This window comes from Parus major, chromosome 5, assembly GCF_001522545.3.
Source record: "Parus major isolate Abel chromosome 5, Parus_major1.1, whole genome shotgun sequence".
In the NCBI taxonomy this organism is placed as follows: Eukaryota; Metazoa; Chordata; class Aves; order Passeriformes; family Paridae; genus Parus; species Parus major.
The window spans coordinates 44,805,446-44,831,490 of NC_031774.1; the positions used below are offsets into that span (position 1 = coordinate 44,805,446).

The 26,045-nt window shown below is 38.4% G+C and overlaps 1 protein-coding gene across 7 annotated transcripts in view; it reads right to left on the minus strand.

Annotated features, from left to right (window-relative positions):
* Positions 1-748: 748 nt before the first annotated feature.
* Positions 749-26,045, minus strand: part of FOXN3 (forkhead box N3) — a 172,570-nt gene continuing 147,273 nt past the window's right edge. For 4 of the 7 annotated variants that reach the window (XM_015630890.1, XM_015630887.1, XM_015630884.1 and 1 more), the window contains 3 exons: positions 18,609-18,717; positions 11,188-11,211; positions 749-8,185 (listed from right to left, as the gene is read on the minus strand). In XM_015630890.1, the coding sequence (XP_015486376.1) occupies positions 7,636-8,185; positions 11,188-11,211; positions 18,609-18,717 (683 nt within the window). In that variant the 3' untranslated portion in view covers positions 749-7,635. The remainder of the gene's footprint in view (positions 8,186-11,187; positions 11,212-18,608; positions 18,718-26,045) is intronic. The other 3 variants (XM_015630891.1, XM_015630889.1, XM_015630888.1) reach the window with 1 other exon arrangement.

Sequence of the window (26,045 nt, forward strand, 5' to 3'; positions counted from 1 at the left end):
TCAGCAGCCAAACATTCTCCTTACATGGCCGAGAAACCACCCCTCTGCTTCAGCAGCGCTTCAAACCGGCCGGGAGAAAGTTTGGTGGAGGAACTGAGGGGCTTGCTTTCTTCTCAGTCCTTTTCAAAGTTAACCTATAGGTATCTAGGGCTGTTAACAGAACACTTCCTGAAACACAGGGTCTGTGGAATGTTCTGACTTGTGAGATTGTACTATTCAGTTTAATTTTAATTGGGGAAAGCTATGAGACCATTGCATTTTTTTTATACTCATTCATTCTCAGAGGAGAATCCTTTCGCAATGTTTTCTTCAACTCTAGACCTAGGTGGGAGGATTGATGCACTGATTACAAAGGTATGTTTTTCAAGATATTATATATATGCCATTAGACATTTTATTACTGGATCTCTTCTAATTGTAGCTAACTAAAAAAAACAAACTGAAACAAAACAACCACTTCCCAATGAAATCAGCTTTTGTTTCTGGGCAGCAAAACTGATGAAAAAGGAAGATCAGACCCTAACTTAACATCAGTTTAGTATGTCGAGCCATTTGTACATGACAGCAAATTAACATGAGCTGACATCTACTGCAGTGAAGATCCAGATAACATCCCATGAGGGCCCATAAGAACTACTTAATAATGAAGGAATTAATTTGTTAAAAAAACCCCAAACTAAACAACCACTGTTATTCTGTCTTAATATGCGGGCATATTCTTAAAGTAATATTCACACAAATACAATTGTTCAATTGATGCAACTCAGTAATTTTTATTGCAACTGGAAGACAATACATCACAGAAACTTTATGGTAGGTCTTGGGAAAGTGTTATTTACAATAATAATTGATGAAATAGTTTGTCTTTGGCAACATGATTACACATCAAGAAAATGTAAAATGCAAGTATGCCTCTAAATCAACAATTTCATATTTCCTAAAGATCAGCTGATTGCACTTGCCTTCGGACTGCTCATTTAGGTAAACACAAATACAACTTAACATCACTGTTCATTCCCCGTCACAGTTCATATTTTAATATTGATGAAATTGGCAGTTTCAGACGCCAAGTACAGGAAAAAAAATTGGCTTATCACTGTACTAAATTAACTTATTGGCCAGTTAAGGTCCTGTGACCCTTAAGCATTGATACTAAATCTCTTGGTCTTTTGATTGCTTTATCACTTTTTCTGTAAAACAAAATACTTCAGAAATTACAGATCAGAGTATAAAAAAATGTACAAGTTCATAATGCTTTTCATACACACACAAATCATTCCCCCCAACATTTTACATCATGGCAGTTTTAAGTAGTGAGTGTGAATGATGCAGGCATGGAACTGGTTATCAGATACAGGTATGACTTTCAATTGCCATCCCATACACATACTCAGGAAATGTACAATGCTCTAGTAACTTAAAAATGTACTCAAGTTCAATGTCATCCAAACAAAAAAAGGTCTTGGGATTTCAGGCCAGAGTAAACAAATGAAAAAGATTCCCATTTCTAGATTGTCAGCCATTCCAGAATCCAGCATCTAGTTTTAGTATTCGGTAAAATCCCTTCTAGCACTAAAGGCCAGCACAAGTTGTCATTTATCCCTTAAACCCTTGGATGATGAGCTCCTGTAACTGCTGGCCTGATCCAAAGCCTCATGAAATCCACTGAAAATAAAAAAGTGAAACAAAACCCCCTTCCACTGATTGTGAAAGGATGTTACATCAGGCCGATATTCCCCTCTTTGCAAAAGGAAATGCCATACAGTAGAAAAACCATTATATAGCTTCAGATAAATATACCTTGTTTTCAATGCTAAAACAAAACCCAAACTCCCCGAACCAGGAAAGGCTACTTATTAGAACAACTCAAAAGTGACCTTTAAATCATTTCTGGTTTTAAATGCATACCAGCAAAATACAGCACCATAGACACATTAGGTTGAGACTTTTTTTTTGGTCAGTGAAGCTAGTACTTGTTTGCTGAACTGTGGAAGAATTATAAGGTCATGTACATGATCAAAGATAAAGCAACCCAGCTGACAAGTCTCTGCTTAATTCAAGAATAACCAGTACTAAAAATAAAAATGCAAAAATAAAAATCCCTAATAAACCACCATCAATTAATACTTTCTAAAGAAAAGGGGATTAACAGATGAATTTACAAATGTATGCAGATTTATACAGAACACTGAATGTTGTGTGTAAATCTTTATAAACTTCATCTCAAAACAGAAACACACAAAATGTATAGTTTGACTTACACATCCTGTTTCAAAGGAAAAGAGACATCATTACAACTTGGTAACTGTGCTAACTGCAATATAAATCAAACAAATTCAGAGTTTGGCAGGTAACTAAGAAGAGGGTTATCACTTAGGTTATATAGCAAAGTGTTGATGTATATTACATAGAGTAGTATAAATAATAAAAAAGTATTATTTAAATTAGATCACAGTGCTGCATTATGTGCATAACAGTGTTTGATATATTACTGGAGGGCTGTGAAGAACACTACTAAAACTTAACAGGTCAGACAGTCAACACTGATACTCTGTTACAATCAGGAGGATGTATGGTTCAAATGCTCTTTTGGTGGCAAAGTTAAGAAAATGTTTCAAAATATTTCCTATAAAATATGCCAATGAGCTATTCAGGCGGTAGTGATGTGCCCAAAGGAGCTGGGTTTGCATTCTCCAGGAAGTGAAGTAAATTTCATTGGAAATGCACTTTCTCAGTAGTTTTATTCTGATCCTGGAGCACAGGAGAGTAATGTTTTCAAAAATGCCTAAGGTCAGATTAAAGCAAAAATTGTAGTAATAATAATAATAACACTAGTGAAATGGTAAAGGTTTCCATGAGCACTTGTGTCTATGGCTCTACTGACTGCAAAGGAGACCAGACACCTTCAAGCTCTAGAAAACCTCAGACTGTGCACTCTCAGACCCAGTGTGTGATTCTTGGGGTGCCCTGTGCAGGGCCATGAGTCAGATGGGTCCCTTCCAACTCAGCATATTTTATGATTCTATGATCTACATCTTTAGATGGATTGGGGTGGAAGCCAAAATCTCAGTAAAAATAAATTATCACTACTAAGAAAATAAGACAAAGTGTTGTTTTGGTGATTTTATCCATGGTGCCATTTGGTGTACAATTTAGGATTTCATTCTCTGCTAAAGTATGTTGATGTATCTCTACCTCACTCCAGTGAAGAATGCAGCATCCAGCTTTTTTCTGTATCTTTTCCACAGGTAGACAGTAATTCAGCTGAACACTGGAAGTCAGTTCATTTCCTCTGGGATTCCCTTCTCCCATTAAGGTAGGAGAGGAACCAGAATACAGACCTCAACTCAACTGCTGGAGAGAAGAGAACAATCTCAGGACAGTTCTCTAGTCCTACAGGGCACACCTCCTCACTCCCACATTTGGCTTTTCAGCTGTAAAAGCCCTGTGATCTTTGCAGAACTACTGCCAGTTTTGCCAGGAGAAGATCAGAAGCACACTGCTTTCAGAAACAGCTATGGGGTGATACATTTAAGCTGTTCAAGACCTGTGCTTGCATTTTTAAATGTAAGCAGAATCTGCACCAAAATGCAGTAGGACATCCAACTGCTTGCAGAATGCAAGCACTATCAGCAGATTTCACCTCCCCAGAGATGCTGGTGAAATCTGCTTATGGCATTAGCTCTGGCCTGCAAGAGCTTCTTGCTGCAAAAGGCATATTCCAAAGGAACTCGCCATGAAGTCCAGCAACCCTTACAATTCATGCCTATGTGAAACTTGCCACCAAACACTTGCTGACCTTGCCCCCACCTGTCTTGGAGAAATGCTAATTTGGCAATATTTATAGAGTGAGAAGAAGGGAAAGCTAGAGATTTGACAACTTCTCACTCCAAAATGGCTTAGAAGGAAAGCAAACAAGCAAAACCACACCACCTCCTATCTGGCAAGTGAGAGAGTTTGTAATACAGTGCAATTACCAGTCTGTTTTGACATCATTCAGTTGAAGTAAAGACAACTCGATTAAAAGCTGACATCATATTTCTTGGAAAACAAATCAATTTCAGTTCTTACACAAAAAAAAGAGAACTTCTCTGATGGAGTAGAACCAGTTCTGACAAAGTTGCCATTGTCAGCCAGGCACAAATATGGTTTAAAAGGTGACTCCTAAATACTTTATACAATCCAAATTATGTACTTCTCATCAACAGTCAGAGTAAGCATCAATAAGGACAAGTTGTTTTTAAACACCAGAAATAATCCATTGATGGCAGCCCAAACTGCTGGTTCCTGAACATAACTTTGTAAAATCCTACCAAAGAATACCTTCCTAGCAGATCAGACTAGGAAAAACAAATTTTATATGAAAATACATGCTTACCAACATTTTAGGTTTACCAGCAAGTATACAGAGGACTTGTTGAAGTCTTAGATAGGTGTTATATATATATATATATCTATATATATCTGTATAAAGATAACCTGCCTAATTAGATATTTATGCAAAATGACTGTTTTCTAAGATGAGTAATACTAGTGGTAATTATATATTTAGCCACCAAGAGTCCACATTAATGAATGGTACTTGTTGTTCAGCAGATACTGATCTCATTTGCACTGACACACTGCAATCAGAGAAGTTGCTCTGGAATTAGTGTTGTGGACAGAATCTGGCCACGGGCACACAAACATGTTACTTTCCCTGGAGGACAGAGATGGCTGAGCCATGGTTTGCAATTTCTGCCACTAGATTTTTCAGTGCTGTTTTTTGGTAAATATTAAGCCACTCCTGAGCTGATGCAACTATGCATTAAAGAGCAAAGGTGGTGGCAAAATGATACTGTAGTATCTTCTATTTCAAATGACTCTCCCAAAAGTCTGTAAAAGATGAAGGCCAAGTTCTCTCGTACAGGGTTGTGTGGCTCACTGCCTACAGACTTTGGCTGTGGAGAGCATGGATCTGGGAAGAAGAGGATTATCCCAGTCTGATCAGACAAGGGAAATGTTATGGCTCATTCATCTCTGTGTTACCTGGCCAAGGGACTGGTCCTTCCTGTTTTCCCCAATGTTATCTCAAGGGCTGCAGGCAGCCAACAAAAGTTAGCATCTATGTACTCCTGACTTAACTAATGCTGGGAATTAACCCTGCATGCATCGGCACCTGCACACTGAGAGGAACAAGGCTGTTTTTCACACTATCCATAGCTCTCTCCTTCCTTATCTCCAAAGCTGGCAGTTGTGCTGAGCTCTGGCAGCTGTTAAGCAGCTCCTGGATCCCAGGACATGCTGGCTGAGATGGGAGGAGAGTCACACTTTTGCTGTGCTGCCCTGCTCTTTACAAAATGCTTGAAGACCACAGGACCAGGTCCAGACCAGCCTGTCCTTCAGTCCTTCAACCTCCTAACTGGGCACACACCACAGGCATCTCCAAATACAACTTTTAGCTCACTGCACTGAGTAGGAAGTCAAACCCTTCTCTAACTCACTCTTCATAAACTAGATCCATATTGGTGAAACTGCTGCCTGAAACAGCTGTTAAGTGAGAAATCTAAACCTACACTCTTTAAGAAACCGACCATTTTGTTCTCTCAAGTGGTTGGTTTCTGGGATGTTCTTTTTGCCTCTAGGATATTCTAAGTGTAGAATTTTTCATGCCAAATGCAAGAATCCAGGTGAGAGAGACTGTTTTGTTTATTTCACAGCTTCTCTCTGCTGTAGTGATTTTCAGTCTCATAGTCATCCTTACCAGGAGAGTAGCACTGTACCTGAATCACACTCTCTGTAACACTGTTTTTTTCCGGACACCTCCATAAGGCTCTTAACTAACTTCAATTTTTCATGGCAAATAAGCAAAGCTATTTTCTTGTCTACTTATTCCTGAATCAAATCAGAGAGTTTTCCTCAATTAACCTCCCATTATTCTCTTGATTCTGTCATACACACTCACTACTAAATTTGCCCTCAGATTATTGCGTCATGTTACACATGTACAGACGAAGAAAAGACACACTTTTACTTTTTTCTTTTTTTTTTTCTTTTTTTAAACAGAAGTAGGGAGAGGGGGGCTGAATGTGCAGACAAGGCAGTATAATTCAACCATCCAAGCCCTACCAGAGCATGAAGATTTTATTTTTTAATATTGCAGAGTAAGTTCCCCAACAGTCAGTGTTTGTCCCTGAAGAAGGTTAAACCTTAAACACCTGCTTCAAAAAAACCCCAACAACAAAAGAGAACCAAAACGAAAACAAAACAAACAAAAAATAAAACCCCCAAAAAACAAACTCTAAGCCTAAGGGCTTAAAAATTAGAGGCATAGCCTTTTTCTCTATTTTCTATATTTATATGAAAATAATTCATGCTTCATGCTAAATACATTATTTACCTTACAAGAACTTTGTCATCTTTGAATAAAAAAAATTGTTTGCCTTTTGTTTTCCCCCTTCCCTAAGGAATCCATGCATTGTGGATCAAATTTCTTCTGCTGGCTATGCTGGTTGAATCTGGAAATTTGTTGTCATTTTTGCACAGATGAATCCTGACTGATGGTCACTGCGCACTCATTTCTGAGGGCAGTGTAGGAGCTCTTTTGTTGAACTTCTGAATTTTACTGTTCACCAATATGCTTTCCTTCTATTTTTAAATACAGAATACTACTAATGGCAGGTTTTGTAGCTTTGTTTCCCCTGTTAGATCAAAGATGTGATCCACAGAAAAAGATTCTGATGTACATTGTATCTACTGTAATTTCTTCGAATTGATTACTTTTCACTCAGGCAGTTTAGAAGACATAGTTTGTTTTTCCCTATTACTATCATTTTTTGCACGCAGTGCCAATCTTCAGGCTTATGGCTTTTTGAATATTCTTTCAATTTAATACAGAAGACAGAATTCAATGGTTAACGATGCTACTAACAGTCACCCCCCTCCCATTTCATTATTTCACTGAAACCCATTGCATACATAGTTTAAATTTCCTTAGTTATCAGCCTTCATTCATATTATGAGCCACATAGAATACGTGACACACTAGAAGTGCACTACTGCTTCCACAGTTGCCACCAGTGACTGTCTGAAGACTTGTATGGCACAACATCTCCAAGTGCCACTAAACAGCTCTTGGTTGAGAAGTACACGCCTCCTCTTTCCCACAAACCTCTTTATTCACATTCACTTCTAACCCAATTGTAAGGCCATTAAAAAAATTCTTAAGGGCCAGGCCTGAATGAATACTAAATTATGCACAGCTCTTCTACTATAAGAGGGATTTCCAAGTGCCCAATTTTACTCCCATCGCATTAAAGTTGATATCACTGCGTATTCAACCATGCATTTTTGACAAGCTGGAGAAAGCAATGGCAATTTTGGCTTTCTTTTTTTGTTAACTTTTTGTCTTCAGGTAATGAAAAGCTTTTGTAAATTAGCTGAGTGTCAGTATGAGTTCTATGGCTTCAATCTCCTTTAAAAATAAAAATCTTAAGGGTCAAAAAAAAAAAAACAAAAACCCAAACAAAACCCCAAAGAAACAAAACAGAAGAAAAACAAAAAAGGAAAAAATTGCTGATATTGCCACAAATCATTAGATTTCACCTGACGTGCTGAAACAAAACTTTGTAAGTTCAAACAAATCATTGATTTGTTCTAATTTTTTGTGGTTTCCTTTTGCTCTTTCTGCCCCTTTGCCGTCCGATTGGTGATGTTGTTCAAACAGGATCGAATTCCTGCTAAATGCAGGAGTGATCCTGCTGCTTCTTTCATCTCCTCATCGTCACTCTCAGGGGGCTTTTCTGTACGTCTCTTTTTAAGAGGCAGTGTGTCACTTGGTACTTTTTTCGCCTTCATTAAATGTTGCCTTTTCTTGTGCTGGGATGCATATCCACTGTCAGCTAAAGAATCCTTGGTCTCCTTCCGACTTTGCTTTTTGTCCTCCTCTTCTGTTTCGCTATGGCTCTCGTGGCTCTGGAAGCTAACTTCACTTCCTTCACTGCTGTCTTGGCTACCTTTAGTTGCAAATTCATACTGGTCGTCAGCAGAGGAAGAGGAAACAGAGTCACTGGCAGGTGATGTGCTCCTGTGGTTGGAAGATTTGGCACTGCTGTAGTTGTGATCCTCCTTTGGGTCACCACTAACAACTGGAGAGCCGCAGGACTGTTCGCTTTCCGTCCTCATCCGGCAGTTTGTTATTCCATTCCTGTAAAAACAAATCCAAGCAGTCTTAGAAGCCACAGAGATGTGATTCTGCTTCAAAGCAAAATATGATAAAGCCAACTGACAGATAAATTGGAATTACAATCTGAAAATGTGACTATCAAAGTAATGTCCATGCAAGCTGGTTTCAAAGCCTAATTGCTCGTGGATTGGACTTGACATACAAAACAAGCCAAAAGATGCAAAATAGCACAAGAAGCAGGAACAAGTAGGGGATGGTTACAAATAAATTATGTGTAAACAGTATTGATTTCAATTTCAATTAATAGTTTACAATTCCAAAAATTAAAAAGAAAAACCCCCAACATTATTATATCTACTGGGTAAATAAAGTCTGCTAAGTTGCATAAATAGCCCCTCATCTTTTTCATATAAAGTGATACTACCAAAAACATGGAGAAGAGACACTAGCTTTTTGGGGAAATTCCCTGCCCCTTCTGAAAGACACTTCCCAACTCTAATTCCAACTTGCATTCCAAGTGCAGGAGATGTTTCACCTGGAAGTAGCACAACTTCTATTCAGCACTCTTTTCAAGAGAGGGAGCAACCAGGTCCAGTCACAGTTCTGATTCTGATCGGTTAATAAATAACCTTAAAAGCAATAAGATCTTAAGCCACTAGCTGCCAAGAAAATATTAGAATGTGTTCAAAAACAAGCAGTAGAAAAAATAAATCTGGATTTGCTCTAGAAGCTGTCATTTCCTCCTTTGGTTTTATGGCACCCTGTACAGTGGGAACTACTGCAGCATAATATATTTAAAACTAACAGGTTTTTTTGGGGGAGTGAAAAGTATTAAGAGCATTGCCACTGACTTTAAAAAACAGAACACGACACTTACAATACTATTAAAGAAGACACTGATTCTGTGCAATGCTTAACTCCTGCTGAAAAGGAGGAGAGTTGGATGCTCGTCATTGAGTAAAGTCATAATCACTGCTACCTGCCAGTTCACCAGCCTTGAACCTCTCTGTCAGTTAAAAAAAATCCAACAAAAAAGCAAGGCTGTTTAAACCATCACATGATAAACTGATTTAAAACCTACACTTGCTGTCTCTGTGCTACCATTGGAGTGGGAACTGACAATGGTCAAATTTTTAGGCTTCAGGCATTAGCTTGAGTCTGTGTGAAACTAAGTCACATAACTTACTCACTCTGGCCTGAGAAATCATAAGGAGGAATCCAAACAGTCCTTGGAGAAGGAAAACAACCTTTGCAGGTGTTGTTTGGATCCTTGTTGTTTACTTGTGAGAAAGGGTCAAGGGGTGCTGTTCCTAACTGTCCAGTGATGGTGAAGTGTTGGTTTAATGATCAATGAGAGTTTTATCTCTTGGACCTTCTTGGAACTGTCTATAAAAGAAGATCCGAAAGAATAAAACTTGCTCTTTTGGGCAACCCAGCTAAGAGAGTCTGTGCCGTACTTTCACCATTCCTAATACAGTGCGACACTTTTGCACACTTGGGGCAGTTCTGGATTAAAGCCCTTTCTTAAATGCACACACTGAACATAGATGTTTCTTAAGAGGAATGGCACAATGGCAAGTCCAGAGTATTAATGTTCTTCTACTTTAAAAAATGGGAAAGTACCTTAGGTTTCAGGCAATGGGCCTCATGTATTGTTTCCTTACACAAGAAATAACAGAGTATTACCCATTTCTGAGAGGTAAGGTTGAAAGGTGGGAAAAATAAGAGTGGTATGTAATTCCACACCTCCTGTTTGTCTAAATGCCCTTGTCTGCAGGAGCTCACTGAGATAAGAAACCCCCTTGCATTTATGAACCAGACAGGACAATGCTAGAAGGCAGCAAATTCATCAGTCATTCCTAATGTTATTTACAGTGCTTTCAAAGAAATGTATAGAATAGAAGGTACACTTATTAGCAAAGGAAGCCTCTTGCCAACCTCTTTTGCTCAACAAAATTACTTTCGCCTAGATTTCTGAGTAGAGGTATGAGCCATAAATTCCATATAGAACCCAGAAGGAATACACAAAGCTCCTTCAATTATTAATAACTAAGTGCAATGTCATTCATGATTGTGCAGCAAGCCAGCTGCATTTACTCTGTGATGGCTTGCAACTGCAGGGGTTGTCATTAGAGGATGCCAAATGCTTAGAAGAAGAAATCATCCATACTAAGCTAGTTATAAGGTGAATTTATAACCAACTCCTTAAGATCAGCCATTACAAGGAAGCATGTGATGCATTTTAAGTGACAGATTCTTCATTTTTAGGGTAAATTTACATTTAAAGATGTTAAAAATTATCATAAATTAGCATAAAATTAAAGTTACTTGATTTTACTAGGCAGCTAAAAGTCAGAGCAATATGGCTCACTAAAAATCACATGCTACTAATTTTCCATTAAAAAATAACAATCAATTCTTGTTCCAAGGAAACAAATACAGGACAGAATAGGTGGGAACTCAAATGAAATTCCTACTGACTGCAAGTGAACAAGGCTTCTAACTGATGTGATTTAAACCAAGATGCCTATTTTTATGCTATTTAGATCTACTCTTGTTAGTTTGCACAGAGAGACTGTCAATAAAAGGAAAGGCACAGCTCCACCAAGCAGTGCAACCACATGCCAAAGAAATATCCCTGACTTGCCCTGCTCTGGAGTCTCTAGTGTTGCCTTTACATAAAGGGGCTATAATTTGGCGTCGAAAGCTCTGCCCATGGGACTTACTCCAGATCCCAATTCCTCCAAATCAGCATAAAAATAGAATGAAATGCCTGGGGAGTACAGAGGGACATCCCAGAGGAGGGTGTACTCTGGGGTTAGCATCCCCAGTGAGTGTCTGCAAACAGAGATGCTGGTAAAGAAAAACAGACATTCACAAAAAGGTGCAAAAAAAGAACTGCTTTTAAAAAAAGGGGGAGAAAAGGAAATACCAATACACTTCAGAAGAAAAGCTTCTATGGTAGAACTGGTCAGGAAATGTATAGTGTTTGCATCTCAGAAAAATCTTTGGGTTTCACTTACATTTTGAAAGATTTCCAACCAGTTCTGCTTGAGGAAATAAAAAAGGAAGAGAAAGCAGGTCAAGGTGAGAATTAGCAAAGGATATTTGCAGAAAAGTAAAAAGTTATACAGGCAGAGTGTTTTAGGATATTCACAATATCAAGTCATGTACCCTGAAAGCAAATTAATCTGATCTGTATCTTAATATGCAATAGCTCAAACATTAGATGAATTACTTATAACTGATATTAGTAGATTAGTAAGAGTTGAATGAACTAATATCTAAACAATTCACATTCCACACATGCTTCTGAGACATTCTCAAGCTCTACACTGCTTTTACACCACCATATATTCATTACAAAATGAATCTGTAGATCTGAATCTACTTAGTTCAATCTAGACCATCAGTGGACAGAACTCCCCTGTGTGTCAGGACAAGGATTTTGACCAGCTCAATCTATTTTTGCTCACAGTTTTGGTTGTAACTCACTTTGTTACGGAAACAATAATAGATTAACAAGTGCTTGCTCTGATGTTGAGTATTTTTATATTACAGAGGGGAAGAAAAGGCATTTAAGAATTCTGTGCTTACTATAACAATAAGAGGAAATTTATTTTCAGTAATACCTAATTTTCCTCCCTTTTTTGTTCAAAACTTTATTTCAAAATTCTCACAAACAGACATATTTTCATGTTTTAAAGCAGTGGCTTGCTCTTTCAGGAAAGTCAACGGGACAGTCTCCAGAGCTTTTCATCCTACTGACATGGACTATCTTATTTGCTTGAGGGATCTGAGCCTAAAGCAATGTGCAGAGATTCTTTTTAGAATATTTCCATTTGCTTGTAGCACAATGACACAGTCCTTAAGCAGTGCAGATATAAGTTTGGACTTCTGAAAGTCTGACTTCATTCCCATTGTTAAAGGATACGAATTCTGCTACCAATGTCATCAGAAGCCAGACAAGACTCACAGCAGCTGGGTCTCAAGTTAGAGGAAATAATATCCTCTGCACACTGTTAGTGCCTCTGCCTTTCAAAGAGGTCTTCCTCAGGAGGAGACAAAAGTAAATCTGTCATTTACCAAGTACAGACATATCTTCCTTAAATTTCTCTGCTAGCTTGAATGAAAGATAGGTAATCACATTCTGTTTGCAAAATGGCAAAGGTTTTGCTGAAAAATATTTACTGCATTTCACACTTGAGACAGGTATATTCCTTTGATGAACAAAGAAAACCTACTTGGAGTTTAAATATCACCTTAATCTACCTCTGATCCTTCTGGATGACAGATACTGTGTACCCATAGATGACAGTTTTTGTATGTAACTGGAAACACAGTTAGAAGATACAAGGAAAACAGAGTTTGTAGATTTTGACACATTCCAGGTTTTCTAAAGAAAAAAAATCACTTTTTTATTTCAAAGAGAAATTCAGGACAGTCAGAACTTTTGGCTACAGCAGCTAGTTGAACTGCTTCTTAAAACCAGCAGACAGAAAGATGAGCAAGCATATGAAAAGTAAGTGGTGCTCACTTGTTTTCGATGAGATTCTGTCAGGGGTTACTGAGTTAAGTGAGTTGCTCACAATAGTGACAGAAGCTCTTACAAAGGTACTCCAGAGAAAAATTGTATGCAAAGGACCACAGTAAATACAATTCATGAACTGCCAGTAGTATCAGCAGCAGATCTAAAATTAAGACAAATGGAGCCCTGTGCATTTTGCAAAGAAAGAATAACCAAGTCGGTCAGCATTACTGTCCTTTAGTTACTAAAAGATCCCTTTGTCTCCCAAGGATAACTCATCCTGCCTGTTACAGGTGGGGAGGGGAATGCAATGCAACAGGGATGATCTGGGGTTTGTTAAGCTGATCATGCCAGTGATAAGCACTACAAAGATACAATTAAGAATTTATGAAAGGAAATACCTACAAATTCCTTTATCTAAGCAAAAATAATAATTTACAGATAATGTAAGTGAATGATAATAATTCTACTTATGCTTTGGCATCTACTCTGCACATGCTTCTTATGTTTCTTTTATTTAATCACTGCTTGAATGGCTGCTTCAAGGGAGGAAAACAGAAGTAAAAATAAAGCCAGCATGAGAAATAAAGTCACAATAATAAAAGCTATGTCCAAGGAATAATCTAGTAATTGCCCTATAATTTTAAAATGCAAATAATCCTAAATAACCATTTTCCATCTTCAAATAAGGTTAAGCACAAAACTCATTCTTGCCATGCCCCATTGATCAGGAGTTGCATAAGGAACTATGGCATTAATAGCATAATAACAGGTATTTTAAAATCTATTCATGATGAAGTAAGTAAGATTTGTTAGTGTTGCGTTTTGGGGTGTTTTGTTGTTTTTCTGCTCATTTTTTGTTGATTTTTTTTTTTTTTATTCCTCAAAATCAAGGAAGAGTTGTAGCTCTGCCAGTGCTTCTGCACTTGCTTTCCCTGTGAAGAAGAAAAATTTTACCTTGGAAACTTGAATAGAAAAATTCTGAGGGAAATTCTTTGGGAAACCTGTTTACAATTTACAGATAATTGGGAAATTCCTTAAGAATGTCCTTGAGTTTAATCCCAATCAGCAACTATGTCCCATGCAGCTGCTTGCTCTTCCCTGCTCCAGGTGGGATTGGGAGAATTGGAAAAAGGTAACCATGAGTTAAAATACAAACATTTTGAAATAAAGTAAATAATAACAAAACCAGTAACAACAATGACAATGAAGATGATGAGAAGAGAGGTAACAAAAAGGGGAGTTAAACACATGAAAGATAAGGGATGTGCAACCCAACTGATCCCAACTCAAGCCATCCCTCAGGAGTCATCAGCTCCTTCCTGCCAACTCTCCCAGTTTATGCTCTATGGTATGGAATATCCCCTTGGCCAGTTCAGCTCAACTGCCCTGCCCCTGCTCCCTCTCAGCTTCTTGTGTACCTGCTCACTGGCAGAGCATGGGAAACTGAAAAGTCCTTGACTTGGGACAAGTTCTGCTCAGCAACTAAACCATCAGCATATTATCAACATTATTCTCGTGCTAAAGCCAACACACAGCTCTGTGCTGGCTACAAGAAGAAAATGAACTCCATCCCAGCCAAAACCAGGACAGAGAAACTAAAAACAAGAAGAATTGGGTAGAATGGGAAAAAAACATGTAATTTCCCATTAATTCTTATTTTTATTTTTAACCTGCAGTAATTTAAAACAGTAACACACAGTACCGAAAGTCATCTAACCTATTACCTAGGCATACAAACAAGTTTTTTTTAAAAAAAATTACCAAGGATATTTTGTAAAACATCTTCTGCAAAATAACCTGAACCAAATTACAAGGGCTATGCTAAACAGCTGGCAAGATTCTCTGTGGGGTGAATTTCCATCAACCTCATCTCAGTGGATCTGTCCACATTAGGCAGATGAGAGGCTTAGGCCGAGTTGTTCTACTGCACAGCAGCAGGACTTGGACATAGTCACAAACCACCCACAGACTATAGTTAACTGGAGAAAATCACAAATATCATGGTGAAATTGATGTTATGTAATCTCAAATGTTAGATCAACTTCTAAGCTCGTACTCTTCCCAAGGGTTAATGTTACAGGTAATACCTGACTTCTGTGAAAGATGATTATATGTGTAAGAGCTTCATGCACCTTGCCAAGACACATGAATATCATATGCACTGGCCACTTTGACAGATAATGTCCCTACCAAAGCAACACAGAAGACCTCCCAGGAAGACATTTAAAAGATATTTTCCAATGGATGATGATAGGAAGAGCAAGAGCTCACTTTCACAACCAGCTCCTTGGCACATGCAAAGAACTACTGGCTTTGCATGCTTTCATTGAATACCTCTGTCAGTCAGTATTTTAGTTCCTACATATCCAGACTATCACTGCATTTGCTTTTAGATTCTCTCAGGGAACTACACAGGGATATGGTCTGCCAAAAATATCCCCAAAATATGATGGATCTCATGCTGGAGACACGCTCCATGCTGTGCAGCTTTGAAGCGTTACTTTTCCCTGCTGTTTTTGGGTGTGTCTTGGACTTGTCAGCCACAACATGGAAAATATGGATGATAAACAAGCTAAAAGTGGTGTGAATAAAGTAAATAAAAAGCTACTGTCAAAACACATCCAATTATGCTCTCTTGTGGAGATTTAACACCAGAGGATGATTTTCAGAGTAAAAATAGTGTGGGATGCCTTTCCATTTGTAGATTAGTTTGGAATGAAAGGCCTATTTATGCAATTTAAGCCAAATGCACTACAAAATAATGATGATCTCCTCAACTGCAATTCTTTATTCATGGAAAGTCATGTTTGTTAAATAGTTTTCAGCAGGGTTTTTGTAATCCAAAGCACTTAATTCAATTGTACCTTATTTTATATATAATTACATGTAATTACAAGGGAAGAGCAACACATCAATACCTTGTGCAGGAACAAGATACACCAATGCATTCAGTCACACTGTTGAAGATGAACAGCACAGTAAACTTTTCTATTGATGGGAGTTAAATCACAGATTTCAGCTTCTTCATCCAATGCTATATTTTGACCTCCTTTCTGAATAACAGATTAGTCAAAACTTCCCACCTAACTAGAACTGCAAATTTAACCCAAGACCAAACTCTTTGTTACTGTGCTTTGGCACTAATGGTATTTCACAACAGGAAAACATACTGCAGGTTATTTCCACCAGCTTGGGGGACTACTAACCCAGAGACCATTAAGATATTGAGGAAATGAGACACAAAACAAAATAAACAGCTCAGACAGTAAGGAAGTGCCAACAGAAGACCAGCATCTTACGGAAGAACCTGTGACTCCTACATACGGTAACTAAAGAAAAACAGTTAAGAGGTTTAATTTATTATGCAACTGTCTGCTACCAAGAAAACGCTATGATGAAAACTACCTTCATCAGGTGGCTTTAGACCATTTATTTACAGCACCAAAGGAACACTTCTCAAAAAAACAGACACTTGATTTAAAAAGTCTTAGAAAGAAAGCTGTCTGGCTTCTCAATATATAGGCAGAGGCATACAATTTCAGCAAAAGACGTAACAGGAGACTGTACCACCTCCTATGGCTGCCCAGACCTCCCTCCTGGTAAAAACTAGTGGGGAAAATCAGCATTCCTGCACCTAAACAGGTCTGAAAACATCCCCTGCCAGCCTGACTGGACCATCATCCCCTGCGCAGGAAGGACAGCTCAATCTGAGCAGTCCACCTACTCTTAAATTGCAAAAGCAGGCTGCATGGATGCTGTGGTCAATTTCCTGTGCTGCACATTATGAGCAGAAGTTATTCTTATGAGACGCCATGAAAGCTCAACACAACAGGTCCTATTTAGTCTTGTATATCTGAGGAGAGAGGCTGGCACTGAGAAACAGTGTCATTTTAACAGGAACTGATAACAGAGGTATCCAGTTTTAAGAGGACCAGATGATATTCCAAGAGGCATTGTGAATCCAGATTGATCTTCCTAAAGAAAGTCTGAATCATATTATCCCTGAGGGAAACAAGACAAAGCTGCCTGCTGAACTCGCTCTGTTGAAGAGAGTCCCCTAACTTCTCAAAAGCTTTCAAAGCCTCTTGTCTGTGTCTCCCTCTGCCTTTCAAGAATTAAAAGATGGGATATTGCAGGAGATTTTAAATATGAGCAGACATTATGCACACCAGGAATATATTCATAGCAAGCTATTTCTAATACTGCCTAAGGCTGGAGAAGAGAACAAAAAGAATTGGAAATGTCTGCATTAACTAATTATAAATGCTTTACGGTGAGACAGAGCAAAAAGAACGTAAGCAAGGGAGGGATAAAATCCCTAATTTCACATCTCTGCATTAACAGGTAGCTGGTAAAATCCCATTCTCTACCTGCTGGGAAAAAAACATGAGAAACAGTCCTTTGAAAATGTATACAATTTAACTATATACAGCTTTACAGAACAGCAATTTGAAATTTTCTGCCTACACAGAATTAAGTTTTTGAGTGGCCCGGAAGTAAAACAGTTCTATCTCTTCTATGAGTCAATTCTGATTATGAAACAGTCTAAGCAGGAAATACATATAAACTCTACAGAGAATATTGAGACCACTATGTCCTCCATTTAGTTTGAAAACTATAAAAATTATATATAATTAATGATCCAGTAGTCCCATGGCTCTGCAATCCCCACTGGAGCAGAATAGAAGTCCTGGGTAAAGCCCATGGCAAAGCTGATGAAGAGAGCTGACCCCTGCTGCTAGCAAGGCCAAGCTGTGGTAAAGAGAGATGGAGAGGAACTCTGCAGAATTCTGGAGGATGACCCTTGGGGTTGCATCTCTTCAGTGCAGCAAATAGGAAAAACAGCTGAAGAACTTGCTCATCAAAAAATATGGATTTTATTCCAATTAGTGTCTTCCCCTCTATGCATTTTAAGCATCAAGAGTACATGAATGTCATAGGCTCTCTCTGTCATTCTCTCCATTATGGAAATACTGCACCCAAAGGGCTAGACACTGCTTCTGAAAAGGGATAAAAAATTAAAAAAAACACACGTAAATAGTAATGGAATAAGACCTACCAAGATATTTTATTTCACTGCCTTGCAGCCCTTTCCTGAGAAAAGAGTGTAATTGGAATAGTGCAGTAAAGTGAGGTCAGCACTAATTATGAAACCCTGTACAGAATACCCAACTGCCTGAGCTGAAATAGCTTTTGCAGATACTGAGTTCTGAAAGGAGGACACTGGCAGTACACTTGACCAAATTATTCTCTGTTGTGACTGAAAATGGAGCTACACCCAAGGCAAATTGTTCTTCCACCAATAAACCAGTACTGCTTTAAGCGAAACAAACCACTGAACCACAGCTCCTGCTGCCATCACTAGATGTCTCTTACTGCCCTGCTTCCTGATCGTTGAGTATCTTAACATTTTACCCTTGAATGTTTCAGCATAACCTTGAAAAAAAACTGGTGAAAGAAACTGCCTCACAAAGATCTAAGTTAGTAACAAAATGACAGCTATGTGTTGAAATAGTTTTCAGGATTTGCTTTAATATTAGTGATACTCTTCTCTCTGGTATTTAATCCAGGAAAATGTCTTTTAGGAAAGGGAGAGAGGGGAGAAGCATAAAAAAGCATTTGCACTTGGAAGAACAGGCCACTATAGGAGGTTCTCACCACAAATTGCTTGCAATTTGCTAGTGAAAATAAAACTGCTTTTCACAAACCACCGCACAACAGACAGATATACCACAACTGTCTTGCAAAGGATGAGACCCAAAGAATTTTAGGTGGCAGAGTTTTATTTAATTTAGAACCTCAGAAGCATTGGCAAGCAGCAAAACACCCATTTACCAGAACTTACATATACTTTTACATTTTCTGCAGAATACTGATTTATTTCATAGAGATCCCCCAATGATCCACTCTTACCTTACTGCGACAGCCATGCTCTCTATAGGGTTGATTGGCAATGGCCTGGCTCCAGGAAATATTCCTCTACTCAGCACTCGAGCTCCATTTTGTATCACTCCTGAAGGAACTAAAAACAAAACAAAACATGCAACGTTTTTTACTTCTAAAGGAAAAGTCAGAAAAATACAGGAGCAAAATGTGGAACTTAAGCTTTCCAATGTACTGAGAAACCATTAGAGAGGCTCATGCAGTACACTGCTTACCTTGGACATCTTAGCCTCGAGTCTTCTGAGTGCCAATCTATTTCCAATGCTATTTTCATGGCAAACAATGATAACATGGCTTGCCAAAGCCACTGCCTGACCTAGTTGCTGCAGATCATTCCTTTTACAAATGAATCACTTTTGTTTTGTAATTACTGTTCTGCTGTGAATGTATGTGCTTAGAGTCAAAACCAGCTATGAGCACAGATGTAATTATTTTGTCTACAAAAAGAAACAATGTCCCCTTACAGATAAATAGAACACAAGTACTTCACTGCAAGATCACAGTTCATAGTTTTTTATCATCCCAGTTTATTTACTGAGCAGCAATATCTTGGCCCCCCATCTCTGCAGAACAAAATATTAACCAAAAATATGTATTTACCAGGAGGAGAAAGAGAAGATGCTAAAAAAGAATTATCTCCATGGCACTAATTAGGCCCTGTCTCTGGCCATTGATGACCCTGCCATGCAGCCTGGCAGCAGTCCTGTGCCTCCCGCACACGGCCGGGTCACGGCGCAGCCTTCCTCACCCAAACACGGGCTGATGCCACTGACACCAAACTCGCAGGTCCTGACCACTGCAGACAAGACATTTCACTGGGCCATTCAGCTTGGCTCTACATCAAAAACTGCAGCTCTGGTCAACAAGATTTTAAGCTACAACTGAGTACTTGTTTTCTACCCAGGCATGTTTCTGCACACTGCTCAGTTCGGGCAGACAGCTGAACAAGCAGCAGAGAAGCACAGCGCAGGCACCACCAAAGCAAGAGTGTCCTTAGCAAGTTTTAAGATTTTCCTCCTCCATTGTGAGATGCAGGATTACCAGGGACCTGCTTGCATGTAATGGCATTTGTTTGCACTGCTACTATGTCCCTTCAGGCTGGAACAGTAGCCTCGCTACAGCGTCCACCCGAACTCGCACCTTTAACATCCACAGCCAGCCAGTTAACACATGTTCTATTTACTGTAAGTCATCATTCACAGCATAACTTCTCCCCATGGGGAATGTCCAAAAAGAGAATGATGATCATTACTCTTTTTATATTATTTTTAAACATACAGATATTATATAAACACATGTAAGATAAATGTAAACCGTATCACTTTATATACACCCATAGAATTCATTTTTAAACAAATTACACAGAGACTAGAAAAATTACTCAGAATCAACACATACACTTTACATGCTCAACTTCAAATACTCACACCCCAAAATACTAGAGTATTCTGAGGCAGGAGTCTAGGCTCAGAAATATGTTAGTTCTAAGTTGCTGAAGCACACTTCAACTTTCTCTAAACATCAAGCCAGATCAACAACTCCCCTCCTGCTGTCCTGGTGCTCACCTTATTTCACTCCAGACCACACATATTAGTTCTGGGAAATTAATCTTCTTTCTCCTGCTTGTGAGAGCACATCACTCCCCTCATCAAATCCTGTCACTGTGTTACACCCACTCTTGCTTTTGAGCACCTCTGAAGAGCAGGTCAGTTATATTTAGGTGCTTAAGTACAGCCTCAAATGGCTAAAATTACAGAACCTAGTTTATAACAACTTGGGTCAGCTTTCAGTGACCAGAATAATTTTAAAATTGCATTTTGCTATTTATACCTCACTACTCTATAGACTTTTTCCTTCATCGCTAGTTTATGAGGAATCGATCAAAGCTCTTTCACTCAGGGGACACTGGAAGGCTTTTGCTGCTCTGATGTTCTGGTTTGTAGATATTGTAGAGGAACATGATCATGTTAGAACTCAAAAAGCTGAATTTCTTATTATGTTTGTTTCAACAGCATGACCTTGAGATGGTTGAAACATCAGTGTAATGAAAGAAAAGCAATCTGCTCAAGGATATGGCTAATCTAAAATGCAAAGGTATCAGGTAAATTCAAAGCAACAGATAAACGTGCTGAATACCGAAAGATCAATAAAAATACATAATTTCCAGTGGCCATGGTTATTCCAACAAACTTTCAAGAGGGACAGATTTTATACTGCACTACATGGTATGGTTTCTTTAAGCTTAAAAAGTCCAATCAAAAGAAAGGAACCAGGAGTTTTGACGGAGAAAGACCTGGGAATTTTCACTATGATACAAACCATAGTTTTATACTGAAATGCAACATTTATGCATATGCACAGAACCTCAGTTAGTTATGGATACTGTCTAAATATACACTGGTAAACTTCAAGGCAAACATACTGAAAGTGCTACTGCAGAAAGAGAGCAACAGGCTCCTTGATGCACAAATTCTTCTTTCCAGTTACCTAATTATCCTGGTCTGCTGGCACAGTTAACTGATGATTATTTTATCCCTTTTCTTCTATTCTCTCCCTTATTGACTACCTCCATTGCTTCTTTAGAACATCCTGTTTGCTTCCTCACCAACTCTCGGAAATTAGCTTCCTGTCTTTCCTTCTTTATCTCTTCTGAGTTTCCTTTTTTCCCTGCACTCCTATGTACGTATCCATACCAGTTTCTATATCAAATACACTGCCAAGTCTCACAACTTAGGATTTCTATACATTGACACCCTCACTGGAGCCCATCCTTCATTCTCCTTGACCCTTTTCAGGTTTGTAAGTCATGTAAGTCATGCAGTGCTATCCAGGAAACATTCTCTTCAAAACTTCGCATTGAAAACATTCCCATGTCAACACACGTACCCACACACACACACACTCTCGCTCTCCACATATTCCCTTCAAGAAGTAACAAATGTTTGTAAAGAAAGAAAACATGGAAGTTTGCTGTCTTATGAAAATACCCCTAAGAGACAACTTGGTCTCTTGTCCTGCCTGTGAAATTCACTTCAATCATGGCCAGTCTGTGCCTCATGCCATCACTCACCAAAAAGCTTCAATAAGACTATTCAGGCCAGAGGAGGCCTTAAGCATGATTCTGTGATTCTAACTTTTCTCTAAAGTACATCACAGCTCTGTATAATGAAATCATCACTCAGAACTCAGTAACTATCTCAGCTTGCAACTGCAGTGTTATTTCTACTGATTTTTGTTTTTGTTTCCTCGGACTCTGAATTATGATTCAGCAACACCACTACATCACTCAGACAGACAAACAGAAAGGTATGCAAGGAATCACTGAAGAAGCACACGGACTGTGTAGTGTATACTTTCAGGTAATATATGGAACCATAAAGAAAAAAAAACCCCAATATCCCAACTTGCTGGTAAATCAGCTTCCACAGCACACTAAACCTAAAATGGAGGATTAAAATAATTCAGTAGTAAAAAGTATCAATTTCTAGTTATCCACATTACCAATGTGCCATGGTAAGATTGATCTTTCTTGCTCATTTATCTCTACTTACACCATTTAAAGCATCAAAACTGATCCTTGGAAAAATTAACATTAATTACTTAATTTTAAAAAGATTACATATATAAACTGCTATTACACTGTCTCTGGCACCCACAGCGTCTTCCAGCCTTTGTGCAGGCTGTACAGCAGCTACTTATAGTCAAGAAATTATTTCTATGTCATGGTGCTTTTGAAGGCTTGTGGATTATTTACTGGAAATTATGTGGTGCTTTTATTCCAAAGATACATTTACGCCTTACAAGCTTTAATTACGTTTCAAACCCATATTTTGAGGTGAGATATTTATATTTTAGACTGAAGATTCAAGGTAAGACAATTTACTCCAAGCTGTATCATCAATCAGTGCCAATCTGGACTAACACCTTACAGTCCTGACCCCTCTCTTCCAGTGCTTCTTTAACCAACAGTACAGGCAGATTACAGGTTCCCAATTCCCAGGCAGAGTGTGAAATGTAATTTACACCTTTTCTGTGTGAGTGCCGAAAGCCGTTTATGTCTGAGAAACTCAGCTCAGGAAAACAATGCAAGAAGACCTGTGCATCTCTTTGATGAAGGTTCCCTTTCTCACATAATGTTCCCAGTGAAACACAAAGAGTCTGAAACACAGAATTACTATTCACCTTTCAAATTTCATCACTGCTATGTTTCCAGGGGTCTACTCTGCTCTCAGGTTGGAGTACAGTTCAACTGTGTACTGAGAATCTGCCCCTAACCTGCTGCATGAATGAAGAAATTATTTTTGGATCTTACACTGCTCTGGTGGAATTTCACAACCTCAGTAGACTCAAGCCAGCTGAATCTCCACTGGCTAACACTGGAGAAACCAATGCACCCAATGTTAAAAAATCAAGACTACACCTCTGAAATTCTCCAAGGAGGAAAAAAAGATCTTCCTTTTGTAGTGGACTTTCATGATTATAGTTTAACAGACAAAAAAGTGAATGACAAGTAGGAGAACATACCATAATCTGAATCCATCAAAGCACTATGTTCCACACACTGTTAAAAGGATCCAACAGAAGCCCTTCAAAAATCCAATGTTGTTTTGTAGCCTGTACTCAGGCTCTGTAGGTGGAAAGTAAGTAGAAGGCTACATGATTACTTCACAGCCAGTGCAGGATTATTGCAATCCAGAGCATACTCTTGTGTGCACATTAGCTGAGTAGACTATTCCAACTATGGACTTCTTTCATCACATCTCTCAACAGACTGCATCCCTGATCTCTTACTTGCAGCTGTGTGCAGGTGAAGCAAGTCCCATTCTGGCTGAGATAACCACCTCATCCAAGATCTTCAAAACAGTGTCAGAAAAACCATGTCAGACTGGGTCCTTCCCTGAAAATTTGATTCTCAAACAAACAATGTAGCAATTTGTTAAAACTGAAATGCAAAAGAAGGAGGAAGTAATGGACAGTTGCCAGACACACTGACTCCCCAACAGCTGACTAAAAAAGGAAAGAAACTAACTTCTTGGTTAAACGTCCGCACATGAAAATTAAATGAAGTATAAGCAAGGAGTGAGATTTGTTAAGACAATGAATTGAGTAAAAACCATGTTCTTTGTGTGATCTGGGAAACAAACATACACTTCATTAAACTGTCTAGCTCAAGGTAGCCAATACTTAGTGAGGAAGAATGAATAGTATTTACTGAGAAATGAATTTTAAAGAAGTAGAATGTGTGTGTGTATCCTGTAGGGATAGACTGGTTCTTTGCTTCTTCTGTCATCATATGGCACATAACGATTTAAGGACTCTCTTCCTTAACCCAGCTTTTGTAGCACTGAAGAAATCATTACAGACAAGAGGTACAAACTTTCAGCTAATATCTGTCAGCTTCAGCTCTTTCCTGCCAAGCCTTCTTTCAGTGGTGTTTAGCAGAATTCTTTCTATCAGGCCACAAGAACTGAAAGTAGGAAATTGCTGATGATGTATAGTGGATGGGACATCAGAAGTAGCCAAAAGCAAATGTTTTCTGCCAAATGTGTAACTTTATTCAGCTATCTTATCCCAGGCACAAATTTGATGACATCTGCCCAACTTGTATTTTACTACTCAAGAACAATTTTATAGCTCTTGAATTCCATACTCTGTAGTCCTTACAAAGTACAAATCTAGGATGCATCCAACAAGCTATTTATTCTAAATAAAAATTGAGGTGGGAAAGAAAAATGTATCCTGATAATCCTATCACACTCATACTTTTTCTAAAAATATTATAAGGAGTACAGAGAACGAAGTAGGAAGTGTTTCATAAAAGTAAGCCTTCTTTCCAAATTTATTTTGTCTCTTTAATGGCTTAATATTAAACACCAAAGTAAAAAAAACCAAAACAAAATCCCAACCAAAACCCAGAAATAGAAAGTTAGAAACTTAGCAATAGAACATTACGAAACCGGCAATAAAACATTATGAAAATGTCTTTTCCTAGTTTTTTGCTCTGATACAAAATTGTCAGCAAAAATAGCTTCATGAAACATTTTACTCTCAATGATTTATCATTTTCTGATACTCAAAGTTACGCTAGAAGCTGTCTCAGTTACAGTAAGTGACTTGTCCATAGGCAGTACAAATAGAACATTACAGCTATCAAGTTTCATGTACAATAAAAATGTCCCAAGGAAACAGCATGTTCTATTTTATCCTATTTGGAGAACTTCTGACTGTCAATAAGGCAGTTTTTTTTGGTCTTGATTCCTGTATATGCATCTTGCTCATATACAATCCAATTGTGTTAGTTTAAGAAGCCATTTTCATTGGGGTACAATGTTAGAAGTATAGAGGTAGATGTCTTTAGGGAATTCCTTCTCTTCCCATCAAACTTAAAATATATGTATCTATTATATGTTTTGAGTTGAAAATTACTGAAGACTTCCAAATCAGAGAGACACTGGTTTCAGTCCTGGAAAACCTATCTTTTTAAAGAAGCACCCAGTGAAACTCCATGCTTGTATCTGCCTAAACATCTCTATCACAATGCTTCAGTCTCCTACAAGGAACCACCCACAAAAATGGTGTTGCTAAGTTATCTGAAGGGCATCCCTTTCTAGCTAACCCAACCAAGTAGTGATGAGCAGTACTGAAACCAGAAGATGGATGGTCACAGCTGGGAAGACTCTCAGCTTCCTGATTTCTACACAAACCCTTTCTGTAAGCACAGTTTAATAGTTGTTTGCAGTATTAAACTTCAGATTGAGCAATGTACTTGCATTTGTGTGCAATTCACAAATTATGTACCAATGGCCAAAAGACTATGCATGAATTTGAACCTATGTGTAATAGCACTGAGAAGTTTCTTGAATTAAATCAGTATTTCCAGGATACTCCCTCTAACCACAGCACTGTTCACTAGCAGTAGCAGCCATACGCTAACACCATCTCTTCTTTACTTGTTCCTCCAGAAAAGCAAGTGGCTCAACGTTCAGAACGACCTCACCAATTAAAAAGGTGTTGCTACTTACATGCTTCCAGTGACTTGAATCTCAGGAATTCAAACACACTGCAAAAGCACCAAAATCTATCTCCATTTTAATCATGGCAAAACATCATGGTTTTCCAAGACTCAGTTACATGCACAGGACACCACACTCTGGAGTAGGGAATATTATGCTGGAATAACAGCTAGCAATATTGACTTTCAAGACATTGGTAAGAATTTAAGTGCTGAAAATATTTTGCACCAAAAAGTAACTGAACAAAACTAACTCATGGACTTCACTGATTTAGTACCCATGAGTTCTAAACTGAGCTCTACCATTTGTTCACCATCTGGTTTTCTTGTGTCCTCTCTACAAATTAGATTCTCATGAGGGAAACAGGCCCATAAATTTGATGCAACTTGCTCAA